Below are 14,391 nucleotides of genomic sequence, written 5' to 3' on the forward strand. Positions count from 1 at the left end.
TCAGGGTCTGGGGCTCTGGTGGAGCAGATACCACCCATGGGAACAGAGTCAAGAGCAGTGCGTGTTGCCCTGGATGGTTTTACTTGTTCCTGCGGAGCTGCTTGCCAGGTGCTGGGGTTGCGTGCAAGTGGAAGAAAAGGAGGCATCTGGCTCTACTGGCATGGGCTGACTGGCAGCCAATGTAAACTCTTGGGTTTGAGTTGGAGGAAGTCCTGTTCTCTGCCCCACTGTGATAACATCCTTTGCTCTGCTCCAGAACACCAGCAGGTTGACTTTCTCAATAGCAAGAGTTAAAGGTGTCCTTCCTCCTGTCCTGCAGGGCCAACAGTGACTGTGGTGAATGAGGCCTCAATGCACTGGTCCCTGCAGAGAGATTTTGCTCCAGCCCAGTTTGTTTGAAGGATCCCTCTCATGCTTCTGAAGAAAGTAAACTGGAGATTACTGGAGAGCCCCTGGTGCAAGGCTGATAGATCCTCAAAGAGCTCCTCTATGACATAGATCAACCTTTCCTGAACGGGATCTTAGAGTGACATGACAAGTCAGCAAATAAATGAAAATCAGTGTAGAAGCAAGGGAACAGACTGTCCTTGGAGGACGTGGAGATGTGTTAGTGTTTTTCCAAGGGTTTTTATTTTCCCTGCAGACACATCTACAGAAGGTGAATTTCAACCAGTGAAAATTAGCCCAGAAACAGTGGTACTGGCTGGACCTCAATAACAACACCCTCCTCTTCACTCAAGCTTTGGGCATCAGTTCAGCCGAGATCTTAAACATTGATGGAGGCCATGGGATTATGGCATGGGTTGGCTGTCCTTCAGCTACCAAAGAATACAGCGCAATGGTATTCAGATGGTTTGGTTTGGGGTATGTTCCCTTTCCTTCCAGCAAAAGGCTATACACACACCCCATAAATGTGCTTTGGTGGTCCTAAGGCTAGATGCGATGGGATATCCACCACTAGAAATGCTGGAAAAATGAAGAAGCAAGAAACGTTACAAAGTGAACAAGACAAGACAAGACAAGGAGTTCCAACAGCTTCAGTTTATTTCATCAGCCCATATAGCTGTACCAGACCCAGTTTTGCTCCAAGGACACCCAGGTCTTTGCCTTCCTGGTGATGTCCAGGCAATGGATAAGCTCTCTGCTCAGCTCATGCTCCTCATGGAGAAGCGCTGCTTCACCTGGAAGTACTCACACCGGCGGTGCTTCATGGTCAGTGCATAGACTGGTGTCATGTCCACCTCCTTGCCATCACACACACTGAACTCCAGCTGCTGCAGCAAGGTGGTCAGGAAAAGGAAGACCTGCCACCTCCCAATGGTCTCCCCAGCGCAACTCCTCTTCCCCACGCCGAAAATCAGCACCTTCGCCCCTTCCACTTTATTCACTTCGGTGCCTTCAGCAGTGAGGAAACGCTCTGGGTTGAAGGTCAGTGGATCCTTCCAAAGTTTCCTGGAAGGGAACACATCAGGTGGTGAGATGGTGTCTCCTGGCCATGAGTGTACGAGGACACTGGAAGGTGGGAGCTGTCAGTAAGAATATCCCTACGTTTAGTAGCTATCTCTCCCTTTTGAAGCAGGTTGACCCCCCTTCTGCCCAGGAAGATAACAGTGCAGGAAGGGTCCTGTGTGTCACCGTTGGAGGCTTTCTGCCTCAGGAGGTACTTACTCGTCATGGTTTACTTGCCACTGGTTGATAAACACGCAGCGGTCCTTTGGGATGTAGTAACCATTCAACACCGTGTCCCTGGTCGTGCTGGAGAGAGGAAAGACTCTGAGAGTTTGGGAAGAGGAAAGGTCCTTCTGCATCCTCAGGGGACTATTAATTTGCTCCTGATGCTGGTGAAGTAAGGATGAGGCCCCAAGGGATGGCTTTATGAGGGACAGTTGCATTGTCCGTGAGCCAGGTTGGACAACCCCTACCTAAGGTGGGTGGTGCCTCTGCAGTGACGTCAGCAGAATGGCTCTTTGGGAGTTCCTACACTGCCCTGCACAAGAGCTGTGAGCTCCTCATGTCCATGAGCATTCCACAAGTCAATAATGATCTCCCTGCCTCTTGCTGCACCACTGACAAGATGCTTCAAGTCCACCTTGTCCCTCCACCTCCTTTGCAACCTCAGCAGCCCTTTGTGCGGGATGGTGAAGGGTATGAAGGAGGAGTGCCTGAACACCTCCAGGATGAAGGCTTCTGTGTAGGGCAGCGTGCCCTGGTCCGACAGCCTCGGTCTCCGCTCCTGGCCGATGGTCTGGTCTGTGGGAGGACAAAGGAAGGAGCAGGTTGGGGTCAGCCCTGGCCAGGGAGGTTTTGACCCCTGAGGTTCAGGGACTCACCCAGTTCTTTCTGGATCCTCTTCTGGATGTCGGGATATATCACGAGGTACATGAGGCTCCAGGACAGGGCAGTGGTCACAGTGTCAAAGCCTGCTCAAAAAGGAAAGCATGTCGATGAGGTCTGTACAACATGCCCTGCTGCCTAACCATGCCATGGAGCAGTCTGGGATGGCCAAGGAGGCAGAGGACATCCCGGGCACACAGTAAGAGCCAGGTTCTATCCTGTCAGAGAAAACCTTGCCTAAACGGTCTGCTCTCATTCATCCTGATTTGCCCTTGGGTTACGTCAGGTTTGTAGGACTTCTCTGGATTTGGGGGAGTTTCCACAAGTAACTCAAAGATGAATCAGTGAACAGACATCTCAACCAGGAAAAGCCACCCTGGCTTGTGAAGCTTGGCTGAGCTAGAAACCATGCCCTTCGCTTTTCTCTAAAGCCTCTTTCCAGAGCTGGTGCTCCATGCTGCTCTCCAGGGGTGTCCCTAGAGGGTTAAGGAAGACCAGTGAGATGGAAAGTGAATGCTTAGACCCAAACTGGCTGCCTGGTGTTGGACAAAGACAGGGCTATAACATTAGGAGCCTGAGAAAACTTGCAGTAGTGAAGGAACCAGTGAGGAAAGGTACCTGCACCAAAGAGGTCATTCACAAGGTTGACAATCTTCTCCTTAGGGATCTGCGTGGCAGGATTTGCTTCCACTTTTTTATCCAGGCACTGCTCAATGAGGGAGTCAGTGATGTCTCGGATGTTGTTCTGAGAGGAAGAGAAGACAAGTCGTGGCAGCAGAACCAGTGAGGAACGGGTGTTACTGAGCAAACACCCCATGCAGAGGGAGCCCAGGGTCATATGAGCTCTGGAGAACATCAGCTTTCAGCCCCCATGGTCCCTACTGCTTTCGAAACCTATAAAACCAAGGAAATGGCTCTCCAGGGAAACTGTGGCACAGATCAGATGTTCAACCAACAAACTGGCCCTACCACACACAGCTGTGGAGGAGAAGGAGGACTGCACTGCTAGATTACACATGGAGAGACTACAGGTGAGTGAGTCTAGAGCTGAGCTTGCTAAATGCAGCAATACCTGCAAGAACATAGATGTCCACTGATGCTTGGCTGCAAGAAGACAAACAACTTGCTAACAGAGAGGGGCAGAGAGTGTGGATGCATGTGGTGCAGGTGAGGGTCCTGCAAGCTCTTACCTTGTCATAGGTCTCGTAGTGCTCTTTGACAAACTTCTGCACGAAATGGACGAAGGACTTGTTGAAATCTACAAATAATTTCATGGCGCGGCTGGGAAGGTACTGCAGCACAGGGATGAAGTCTGCAGGGTTGCCAGAAGCAGCCACATTATCAAACTGTTCAGTGTTGTTCACTATATTGAGCAGCTCTTGGTCGTTGTGGTCATACCGCTTCCCAAAGCACATGGCACAGATGACATTGGCCACGGACATCACCAGGTACCGGTAAGGGTCGAAGCTCTTCTCCTCCTTCATGAGCTGCAGGAACTTGGTGACCAGGTACTCGGCCTCCCTGGAGACGTGCTCCTCCAGGAGGCAGATGGATGAGGCCGTGGGGCTGGGGGTGATGGAGAAGGTCTTGAGGGCGTTCTGGGCCAGCCTCCTGCGGGCTTTCCACATCTCCCCGGAGTCAGAGCTGAAGGTCAGGCTCTGCCCATCCGTAACGTAGCGAAAGCTGTAGAGGTCGGGGCGGCCCATGAAGTCTTCTCCTTGCTTCACCAGGGCTTGCTTGATGGTGTCCAGCCCGCTCAGCACCAGCACGGGCCGAGTGCCGATCCGCACCTCCATCACGTCCCCATACTGCCGGCTCAGCCGGGCCAGCACCACGTGCGGGTCCTTCCTCAGCTCCAGCATGCTGCCGAGGATGGGGAAGCCCCTGGGGCCGGGGGGGCTCCGCAGCCCCTTGGGCACATGCTGCCGGAGGGACTGGATGAGCAGGAACACCAGGCAGAACACGGCAGCCGCCAGGAGGACCTCGGTGGCCGAGACGATGCCTTGGCTTCCCACCAGAGACATGGCAGCCTTCGTCGCCGCTGGCATGCAGGAACCCTAAAGGAGTTAACTGCTGTAAAGAGCCAGGATTAGTGAGAGCCTGAGTCCTGCAGGTGCTCCTGATGCTGAGAAAGGGCACCAAGTGCCCTCAAATGGGTAATGGAGCTGCTTGTGCAGCAGTTTGGGGTTTTCAAGGAGCAAAAGCTGGAGACCTCTAAAGACTCCAAACACACCCGTTGATTAAGGGGGACCTCAGCCCCCCAGACCCTGTAATGGCATCCCTTCCCCTTGCAGAAGACAGGTCCTCAAAGCCACACATGCACACACATTGTCTCCTACCTGCAGGTCCTTGCGATAGACGGGGCTGGTTTTTCTGCTTGTGGCTCCCAGCAAAGGCAGGCAGAGGGTGTCCGCTTGCCCTGGCGAGAAGAGAGGGTCCTCTGCTGCTGCCTGGGCCACCTTCTCCTGCTACCTGGAAGGCCATGGCTTTATATGCGCTCCCTTCACTGCTTATCTCTGGAGGGTCACTGGGGAATAGCTATCCATTAACAAACTGGAACAAGCCTGGCTGGATCCAGCCCAAGAAGCCAGGGAAGACACTTCCTCAGCTCCAGTGGGCTTTGGGGGGTGAATGATGACGACTTCTCCTGCCCAGGGCACGTGCCTGCCCTGGAGCCCAGGATCGAGGCAGAAGGGGGGTTCCTGAGGACAGGAGGCAGAAGGGGGGGTCCCTAAGCCCTGCTCTGGGGAGGATGGAGGACACACTCGCACCATCACTACCTGGTGGGATGCGGGTGCCAAAGCCCTTTCCTGGGGCGACCAAGCTGAACCCAGGGCACAGGGAGCACTGTCACCTCCATAGCCACTCTGGAGGTGCTGGGAGCTGCTTCCAGCAGCGAGGGGATGTGTTTGCAGCAGGGCACAAGCAGCCACAGCCCTCTGCACCCCTGGGGGATGACCCGTGCGGCCGCCATGCCCCGGCGCTGGTGGTGGCAGGACCTTGCAGCCAGCGGCAGAGCCAGGCTCAGGTTAACCATTGCCCAGGTTCGCGTGAGAAGGCGGCTGGCGCGCTTCCCTCGGCTCCTCCGTGGCAAGCAGGAGAGGAGTGGCGGGGCAGAGGGGAGGAGGTGAGCCCCACAGATAGAAGAGATGGATGGGACAGCACAGGGTAAGGCTGGGGCAGCTCATCCCTCCCTAAACCCAGCGGGAGACGCGGGAACCAGCGGGGACGCTGCTGGAGCTGGGGCAGAATGCAGGGCTTTGGGAAGTGCAGCCGGGATGAGCAGGAATGAGCTGAGCTTTGGGGTTCAGCCTTCAGTTTCATTCCATCTTTAGATGTGGGAATTTGGCGCAGGTAAATGCTTAGCTAATATTTAATAAAGGCTTTCAACATCTGCTCTAATCGGGCTCATTAACAGCAGTGACGCCGTTCATTAGCGTTTGGCAAGAACAGTTACAAAACCCTGGCTGCTAAGATCCATCCTGCTCAGTGCCAGGCACCTCGCAGCCCTACCAGCGAGTGTGTGCAAGGGTATGCACTGGAGCAAGAGGATCCTGGTGTACATCCTGTGTGCACGTGTGGCAGAGCATGTGTGTGCATGAACACGGGCAAATCCATCCATGCAAGAGCATGAACATGCTGTGTGTTTGTAAATGAGCTTATTTGTCTGTGTATAGAGTGTCTGTGTGCATGTATAGAGTGCTAGTGTGTTTGTGTGCATGTATAGCGTGTCTGTGTGCATGTCTAGTGTGTCTGTGTGCATGTATGGAGTGCTTGTGTGCATGTATAGCATGTTAGTGTGTGCATGTATAGAGTGTGTGCATGTATAGTGTTAGTGTGTCTGTGTGCATGTATAGCATGTTAGTGTGTCTGTGCATGTATAGAGTGTGTGCATGTATAGTGTTAGTGTGTCTGTGCGCATGTATAGCATGTCTGTGTGCATGTACAGAGTGTTTGTGTGTGTGCATAATGTGTCTGTGTGCATGTATAGTGTCTGTGTGCATGTATAGAGTGCTTGTGTGCATGTATAGAGTGGTTTTGTGCATAAAGGAGCATTAAAATGCGCACACGTGCACTGGTGTATGTGCCACACGCACATGGCACATACACATGTGCTGTGTGTACGTGTAGTCTACATGTATAGGTGCACCTACAGACGTGTAGGGTGAATGCACACACAGCCAGAGGGATGTGGCTTCACTGGGAGCTGCAGGCATGGGTGTCACAGTGCATGGGGACATCTCTGCCTGGGGTTTATGGACACATCCACGTGTCCTTCCCGGTCCGTGTATCCCAAGCAGCCCTTCTCCAGAGACATGGGTAAAGGCAGTGCAGTGTGTCCTCTGGGGATGGACAGCCCTGCCTGGGACCTGTCAGAGCAGGCTGGGGCACTGCTCAGTGCCCCCTGGGCTCCAAGGGGGCCATTCGTGGTGGCATGACTGAGACCCTCAGCTTTGCACAGTGGGAAACCACCTTCTCCAGGGATGTCTCTGTCCTATCGAGGGGGACACAGGTAGCAAGGGGGGCTGCCGTCACCAGCATCCCGTGGCAGAGGGGATACAGCCCCGGGTACCCGGTGCCCCCAGTTCTGGGGACCCCCCAGCCCACCCCAGCCAGCCGGGGGGCGCTGATCCTGAGCTGCTCCGGCGCTGCCTTGACCCCGGGCCAGGCTCCTGGACGTGGGGCCACCGCCCTGGTCCTTTAAAAGCCATTTCCCCCCCCACCCACCCATAGCGTGACTGCGAGTGACCCTCCCGGGTCTGTCCGCAGCCCCTTCGCACGCGATGTCCCCAGTGCCACCCCCGGGACTCCCCGGCAGGGCGGGACACCCCGGCCCCTCTCCCATCCCGCCGTGGCTGGGCTGGGGATAGGGGGATGCGGGTCGAAGGGGTTGGCCTCTTGCCCCATAGGGACGGGGATGGGCGGGGGGGCTGGAGGTGCAGACCCTGCCTGGGACCCGCTGTGGTCCCCGAGCATCTCCCCGACGTGCTCCCGCTGCCCCATCCTGCCCACCTCGCCCCCCGGCTGCCCTGTGCCCAGGGGACAGGAGGTGACAGAGAGTACGGCCGCTTCGCACGCGAACTTGGACAATCTTTAACTGGGCCGGGGCAGCGAGGGCCGTGACCCCGGGGCTGCCCCACCGCCCCCTTCCCTGCGGACCCGGGGCTGTGGGCCAGTAGAGCGGCCCCGCACCGGCGGGGACACGCGGTGACCACCACATGCCCCGGGCTCTCCTCCCTCTGCTCCATCGGGGAGCACAGGCGGCGGCACCGGCAAATCCCCGCCGACGGGGCGGACCGCTAACGCACTGCGGGGAGGGGGCGAGGGTGGTCCGTGCTCATCCCTCCGTGTTCCCGGAGCCCCGTGGGGAGGGCACGCAGGGGGATCAGCGGTTCCTGCCCCGCACCGCGCACACCGGCGCTATTTTCCCACGCTCCCGGCTCCGGACACCGGGGACATCCCGGGGCTGTGGGCACCGGCGGCGAGGAGGGGGAACGGAGCCGGGGCTGCGGGGAGGGGAAAAGGGGAGCTCGGCAGACCTGGGGCGCTGCCCGGGGTTGAGGGAGCGGGGAACCGGGGCTCGGGACCGGCGCCTTTAAGATCCTGCCGGTAGCGTGACTGGAGTGACCGGGGCGGCGCGGGTTGCCCAAACATCCCGCCCGCTTCGCACGCGATGCCCGCCCCGGTCTGGAACCCACGGGCGGCACCGGCACCCCCCCCTGCCCCGACGGGACCCCCCCTTTCTCCTCATGCCGCCCCGCAGCCTCACCACCGGGGACAGGCAGGGAACGGGGCTCACGCACCCCAACTCGTGTGTGAGGGGGTGCGGGGGGGTGCGGGATCTCAGCCGCGGGGAGGGGGGGGTCCGGGTTAAGTATTTGGGAGTTGGGACACACGTCAGCTTTGATTAGGCTTCGATCACATGTCGGGAGGTGGCCGGACCAATCAGGGCGAGCGGCGATGCATATAAAGCAGGAGCGAAGTGGAGTTGAGGGGTACCTGCCAGGAGCATCGGGCCTCATAGCACTCTGCAGGTAAGTACCCTCGGGATGGACGGGTGCGGGGGGCACTTCCAGGGCACCCCTGAGTAATGGAAAGCTGGGCGGGGTGCTCTGCTGTGGGGTGTCCCCACACTCTGGCTCCCCAGATCCCCTGTGGCATCGTTCCCAGAGCTGTAGGAGGGTGATTTCTGGGGGGTTCCGGGGGTAATCCTTGCCCCAAAGCCCCTCTTGCCATGGGGCAGCCACGATCTGCAGCCATGGGCTGGGGTCCCAGCAGCCCCCAGGTTCCTCACCCCACGGGACCCCGGTGTCCCTTAGGGTCTGTACCAGCCTGCTCAACCCAAGGGGAGGTGGGATTTCAGTTTTAGCCTCTTCCCACCCTTGACTTGGAGTTTCCTGAGGGATTTCTGATGGAGCAGGGAGCCGGGTGCCCACAGCCTCCAGCCCCACTCTGCAGCCATGGCTGGCTTTCATGGCCATGCATGTTTTAGGAAGATTCATGGCAAAGCTGTTTTGGTGGTGAGCAGAGGCTTGGAATGAGCAATCAGGAGGATTCAGCTTTCATCAAGTGCTCTGGAAAAGATTTTGCAGTAGAAAAGAGGTCCTGTAGTTGAGAGAGCACCTTTCCTTCTCTGGCACCCACAGGAAAAGCTGTGGGACCCATTCCTTCCACTCTTGCCTAGCAAAATACTGCTTCTAAGTGCAAGCAGCTTCCTAAGGTGCACAAAACTGATGCAGCTCTGGATCAGAAGTTAATCCAGGCTTAAGTGCTGTGCAGGTGCCTCAGACTAGAGGTGCTCCACGGATCTTCCCCATTCATGATGTCTCTTTGGTTCATTACTAAGGTTCCTGCACGCTGTCAGCAATGTCTCTGGTGGGAAGCCAAGGCATCGTCTCGGCCACCGAGGTCCTCCTGGCGGCTGCCGTGTTCTGCCTGGTGTTCCTGCTCATCCAGTCCCTCCGGCAGCATGTGCCCAAGGGGCTGCGGAGCCCCCCCGGCCCCAGGGGCTTCCCCATCCTTGGCAGCGTGCTGGAGCTGAGGAAGGACCCGCACGTGGTGCTGGCCCGACTGAGCCGGCAGTATGGGGACGTGATGGAGGTGCGGATCGGCACCCGGCCCGTGCTGGTGCTGAGTGGGCTGGACACCATCAAGCAAGCCCTGGTGAAGCAAGGAGAAGACTTCATGGGCCGCCCCGACCTCTACAGCTTCCGCTACATTACAGATGGGCAGAGCATCGCCTTCGGCCCCGACTCTGGGGAGGTGTGGAAAGTCCGCAGGAAGATGGCCCAGAACGCCCTCAAGACCTTCTCCATCACCCCCAGCCCCACGGCCTCATCCATCTGCCTCCTGGAGGAGCACGTCTCCAGGGAGGCCGAGTACCTGATCATCAAGTTCCTGCAGCTCATGGATGAGAAGAAGAGCTTTGACCCTTACCGGTACCTGGTGATCTCCGTGGCCAATGTCATGTGTGCCATGTGCTTTGGGAAGCGGTATGACCACAACGACCAAGAGCTGCTCAATATAGTGAACATAAACAATGAGTTTGGAGATGTGGCTGCTTCTGGCAATCCTGCAGACTTCATCCCTGTGCTGCAGTACCTTCCCAGCCGCACCATGCAGCTCTACAAGGACATCAACAGGCGTTTCAACTCCTTTGTGCAGAAGATTGTCCAGGACCATTACACCAGCTTTGATAAGGTAAGAGCTTGGATGCTCTTGGATGCGGGTAGAGAAGCCTGCAAGTGTCATAGCTCCTTTGGGGATCTCCAATCTGCAGTTAATCCCCCAGGAGCTGGCTCTGGCTAGGGGAGGTTTCCCAGCCCGGGGTGTCCATGATATCCCTGACCCAGTGGCTCTCCCCCAGGAGCACCTCCGGGACATCACGGACTCACTGATCGGGCACTGCCAGGAGAAGAGTGTAAGGGAGGATGCCCGTGTCCCGCTCTCTGATAAAGAGATCATCGCCATCGTCTACGACCTCTTTGGGGCAGGTGAGAACATCTCAGAGGGTAAAGACTTGCTGTCGGGATGCTGGGTGCAGGAGCTGGAGCTGTTGGGGTGAGACCCTGGCCACGCTTGAGTGTTTAGAGCTGCTGCTGGGCTCTTGGGTGCCCCAATGAGCAGATGGCTTTTCAGTGAGAGCTGATGGGGAAACTGCTAGGGTGTAAATAGGCAAACAAGGCAAACATCTAGAGTGTAAATACCCACTGCCTGTCCTCTTTTGGTAACTCAATGCCTTTTCCATGCCCATCCAGGCTTTGACACTATGACAACCGCCTTATCCTGGAGCCTCGTGTATGTCGCCTTGTACCCTGACATCCAGAAGAGGATCCAGAAAGAACTGGGTGAGTCCATGAACCTGCTTCCCTTGGGGCCAAAACCTCTCTGGCCAAGGCTGACCCCGACCCGCTCCCTTCTCTCTATGACCCACAGACCAGACCATCGGCCAGGAGCGGAGACCGAGGCTGTCGGACCGGGGCATGCTGCCCTACACAGAAGCCTTTATCCTGGAGGTGTTCAGGCACTCCTCCTTCATACCCTTCACCATCCCGCACAGGTAAAGGCTGCAGTGCCTGGCATCCCATTTGGGGTTTTCTCTGGAGTGGTTTTCTGGGAGGTGCCGTTGAGGCAGATAATTGCCTGGGAATCAATCCCTGCTATGAGGAAATATTCCAGTGCACACTGCTGTCAAAGCTCTTCACAGCTTTCATACCTGATAGTGCTGGTACCTGGGGCTGCATCCACAACAAAGCCCTTTGGAGGGATGTCAAACACCCCTGGGTTTATAATTCCCCCTACATTGGGAGAAACCCCATCAGAACTCATCCAGCTTCCTGAAACTGGTATCTCTCTGCTTGAGGAAAAGTGTTAACCTATTTAGTCTCTCAAATATGGCTTGGGGTATTTCCTCACCAGTTGTGAGAGTACAAACAGAGCATTGGAAATGAAACCCCTTGAACCTGCCAAGCTTTGTTTTACCTCAAAGCTGCAGGTTTCCTCTCAACTTCTCTTTCCCCTCTGCCCTGTATCTCTTTCAGTACAACAAGAGCAACATCATTGAATGGCTACTACATCCCCAAGGATACCTGTGTGTTTGTCAACCAGTGGCAAGTGAATCACGACGAGTGAGTATCCCAAGGCAGGAAAAGGCAGATCAGACCAAAAACTCCCGGGCATGGAGCTGCTGTGGGGTGGCTTGGTCACTGGTTCAGCAACTCCCCATCCCTGCAGTTTATGCGCAGTAACGTGGTGATGTCCTCAGTGCGCCAGACATCCCGTGTACGTGCAAGGGCTGGCAGCTTGGGCTGCTGAACAATCAGGAATCAGTAGATCCTCCTGCCAAGCAGCCCTTGTGATCCGGGGTGATGGCTCTGGATGTGCTCGGTGGGAACGTCCCGGTTCCCTCTTCCAGGGAGAAACATGTCCTGATGTGACTCCCGTTAAACTCCATCAGCTCGTGTCGTTAGTGCTGATAATCAGCTTGGGTGGATGGAAGGGGTCTGGAAAGCAAAGCTCCATCTTACCCTTCCACTGCTCTCGAGTAGAGACTCTCCTGGGGGGGCAGCAAGGCTTGACACAGAAGGTAGTCCCCAGATCAGGTATTTTGGATCAGAAGTTTGTATCCAAATATCCCAGCAGCTGAAACATCACAATATTTCTTCTGCTCCTGTGTGTGCTGGTGAGCACTGCAATGGGAACTGCCTTTGGGGACAGAGAGGTTTCCCTGAGTCCAAGCAGAAACTCTCAGCTAAGACACTGGAAAATCCTACCTAGCACCTCCCAGCAGCCAGGCTGGGACGGGTTGGGAAGGATTCAAGGTAGGAAAACTCCCACGTCTCCATCCTTGCTTTTTGTAAGAGCTGCTGACTGGTTTCCACGGTCCCCTTTTGGCTGAGGCTGCAGGATGTCCAGCTATCGCACGCTGGATTAAATCCATCTCCGGGATCTGCACAGGCAAACACAGTCTAAGTTTGAAATAGAGGTTTTAATAGCCTGAGCTGATGGGCTCTGACATCTCGTTGGCATTTTAGACCAGGGAGAGAGGTTGCCAAAGGTTTTTCGGGTGGTGAAGATAGGAAGCATTGCGGTGCTTCTCTCTGGGTAAAACCAGCTTCCTCAGCTGTGTCTCCTTTCTGCCGCAGGAAGCTTTGGAAGGACCCCTCGGTCTTCAACCCCGAGCGGTTCCTCAATGCTGCAGGGACGGAGATAAGAAGGACGGAGAGCGACAAAGTGATGCTTTTCGGCCTGGGGAAGCGGCGCTGCATCGGGGAGTCCATCGGCCGCTGGGAGGTCTTCCTCTTCTTGGCCACCCTGCTGCAGCAGCTGGAGATCAGCCTCCTCCCCGGCGAGGGGGTAGACTTCACCCCCCAGTACGGGCTGACAATGAAGTACAAGAAGTGTGAGTCCTTCCAGATCAAGCAGCGCTTCCCCGTGAAGAGCTCTCCATAAGCCACAGGAGGAAGCATCGTGCCACACAACAGAGCCAGCCCTTGGAGCTGGATGCTCAGACTGCTTTTGCTAATGTTCTCCAGAAGCCAGCACAGCTCCTCACTGTGTGGCTTCACTGGAGGCTTGTTCATCTCATGCAAATGGGAGTGGGGAGGGATAAAGCTGGCTTTGTCAGGCTCCCTGCGGCCCCCCCAGCAGGTTCTATTGCTCTTGCCTGCAGAAAAGCTCACCAGAGATCCATGGGGATCACTCACAGCCCTGGAGTTGGGGAGGGAGGAAAGGAGGAAGGAGGATGCTTTAGGCTGGGAGGAGCAGTGTGGGGTAGCTGTAGAGATGTCCTCACCCTGCCTGGTGCAATATCCTCTCCATCCACCAAATAGGAATCAAGATGTGGAATCTGCCCTGGGAAACCTGGCCAGGCTGTTCCCACGGGGGGAAGTCTCACAAGCTCTGGCGGAGCTGCTTGTGAAGCCTTTGGCTCCTTCTGCCGATGGGAACAGGCTCTTCCTGCAGCTCCAGCTGCCTTCTGAAGGGCTCTTGAGGTGATGCAGGAGCCAGACCTGCACCAGCACCCACCTTGCCTCAGTGTAAATGCATTAAATGAATTCCCAAGTGTTTCTACTCATCCTTGGAGACAGCTTGAGAGGAAAATGAATGTATATCCATAAGCAGTGCTGTTCAAACATTGAGATGTTGGCTAAACTCCTCCCAGGAAGCCTCCTGGAAAATATTAAAGGGCTGAGAATAAGGGACAAGAAGCAATAAGAGGCACATTCTGGCTTCCAGATGATGTATTTGCTGCTTTTAATCAACTAATAATTTGGGGGTCTTTAAGCAAGCAATAGATTTCCATATTCAGCCTTGTAAAGGTTTGAGGGCTACCGGAGATGGTGAATTCCCATGGCAAATGGAGCACTGATTCCTGCTTCTTTGTACCTGTGTGGAATGCATCCATACACTGGGATATAAATTGCAGTGATTCTAACCCAATAAATACTTATAGTAAAGTGTTTAAAGTTTCTTGTTTGGTTCTTTCTGATCTTATTCCTCTGGAAAAAGATTTTTTGGGGAAAAAACCAAGCCACATCTCTCTATCATCCTTAAAAAGCTGACTTGGATGTGTTGGAGCAGGGTTTTCCTGCAGGGACATGAGCTGGATGTCCCTTTACCGTCAGGGCTGTGACACCAGTGGCATTGGGGGAGTGTTTAGTCCTCACAGGTGCTGGCTCTGGTCCTCTCCCTGTGTGTATAGAGAAGCTAAAACCTCAGCTGGAATTGCAGAGGTGATGCTGAGCTCTGTTTGGTTCAGGATTTCACCAAAAAACAAGAGTGGCCCTTTTATCCCTGAAAATAAATGAATTGGGAGCTTGAAAACAGTGTTTCAGAGCCTTCAGGCAGGTGATGCTTCGGACCACCACCTGCTCTGCTCTTCCCCATCTTAGAGCACGGTTATTTCTGAGGCTTTGCATAACACCCCTTAAAAAAGGTGATAAACATTAAACTGCCACGCAAATAATGAGGGAATGTATGGAAAAGTGGAGTCTGTGCACACCTAAAGGGCACCCCTCCAGGGTTTCCAGCTCGTGCCCCACAGGCATGTTTGCT

At 55.4% G+C, this 14,391-nt stretch overlaps 2 protein-coding genes across 3 annotated transcripts; one reads left to right on the forward strand and one right to left on the reverse strand.

Moving 5' to 3' along the window:
• Positions 1-1,026: 1,026 nt before the first annotated feature.
• Positions 1,027-4,770, reverse strand: LOC115612885 (cytochrome P450 1A5-like). Of its 2 annotated transcripts, none has more exons than XM_030497741.1 (7): positions 4,674-4,770; positions 3,525-4,391; positions 2,953-3,079; positions 2,331-2,420; positions 2,130-2,250; positions 1,669-1,758; positions 1,027-1,452 (listed from the first exon to the last, which is right to left on the reverse strand). In XM_030497741.1, the coding sequence occupies exons 2-7, from the start codon at positions 4,380-4,382 to the stop codon at positions 1,146-1,148; spliced, it is 1,593 nt and encodes a 530-aa protein (XP_030353601.1). In that variant the 5' UTR covers positions 4,383-4,391; positions 4,674-4,770; the 3' UTR covers positions 1,027-1,145. The 2 variants fall into 2 exon arrangements, with proteins under 2 accessions (XP_030353601.1, XP_030353602.1); XM_030497742.1 differs by having other exon boundaries at positions 1,381-1,452; positions 1,665-1,758.
• Positions 4,771-8,347: 3,577 nt separating this feature from the next.
• On the forward strand, positions 8,348-13,798 carry LOC115612886 (cytochrome P450 1A4-like). The gene is made up of 7 exons (XM_030497743.1): positions 8,348-8,369; positions 9,182-10,035; positions 10,202-10,328; positions 10,593-10,682; positions 10,771-10,894; positions 11,376-11,462; positions 12,480-13,798. The coding sequence occupies exons 2-7, from the start codon at positions 9,202-9,204 to the stop codon at positions 12,784-12,786; spliced, it is 1,569 nt and encodes a 522-aa protein (XP_030353603.1). The 5' UTR covers positions 8,348-8,369; positions 9,182-9,201; the 3' UTR covers positions 12,787-13,798.
• The last annotated feature ends 593 nt before the right edge of the window (positions 13,799-14,391 follow it).

The sequence above is a fragment of the Strigops habroptila genome, chromosome 9, assembly GCF_004027225.2.
Source record: "Strigops habroptila isolate Jane chromosome 9, bStrHab1.2.pri, whole genome shotgun sequence".
In the NCBI taxonomy this organism is placed as follows: domain Eukaryota; kingdom Metazoa; phylum Chordata; class Aves; order Psittaciformes; family Psittacidae; genus Strigops; species Strigops habroptila.

Coding starts and splice junctions, on each gene's coding strand:
- LOC115612885 (XM_030497741.1), bottom strand. CDS start 4,382: ATGCCAGCGGCGACGAAGGCTGCCATGTCTCTGGTGGGAAGCCAAGGC. Junction 3,080..3,524: donor ACTACGAGACCTATGACAAG/GTAAGAGCTTGC, acceptor TCTTCCTCTCAG/AACAACATCCGAGACATCAC. Junction 2,251..2,330: donor GAGGATCCAGAAAGAACTGG/GTGAGTCCCTGA, acceptor GTCCTCCCACAG/ACCAGACCATCGGCCAGGAG.
- LOC115612886 (XM_030497743.1), top strand. CDS start 9,202: ATGTCTCTGGTGGGAAGCCAAGGCATCGTCTCGGCCACCGAGGTCCTC. Junction 10,683..10,770: donor GAGGATCCAGAAAGAACTGG/GTGAGTCCATGA, acceptor TATGACCCACAG/ACCAGACCATCGGCCAGGAG. Junction 10,895..11,375: donor CCCTTCACCATCCCGCACAG/GTAAAGGCTGCA, acceptor TATCTCTTTCAG/TACAACAAGAGCAACATCAT.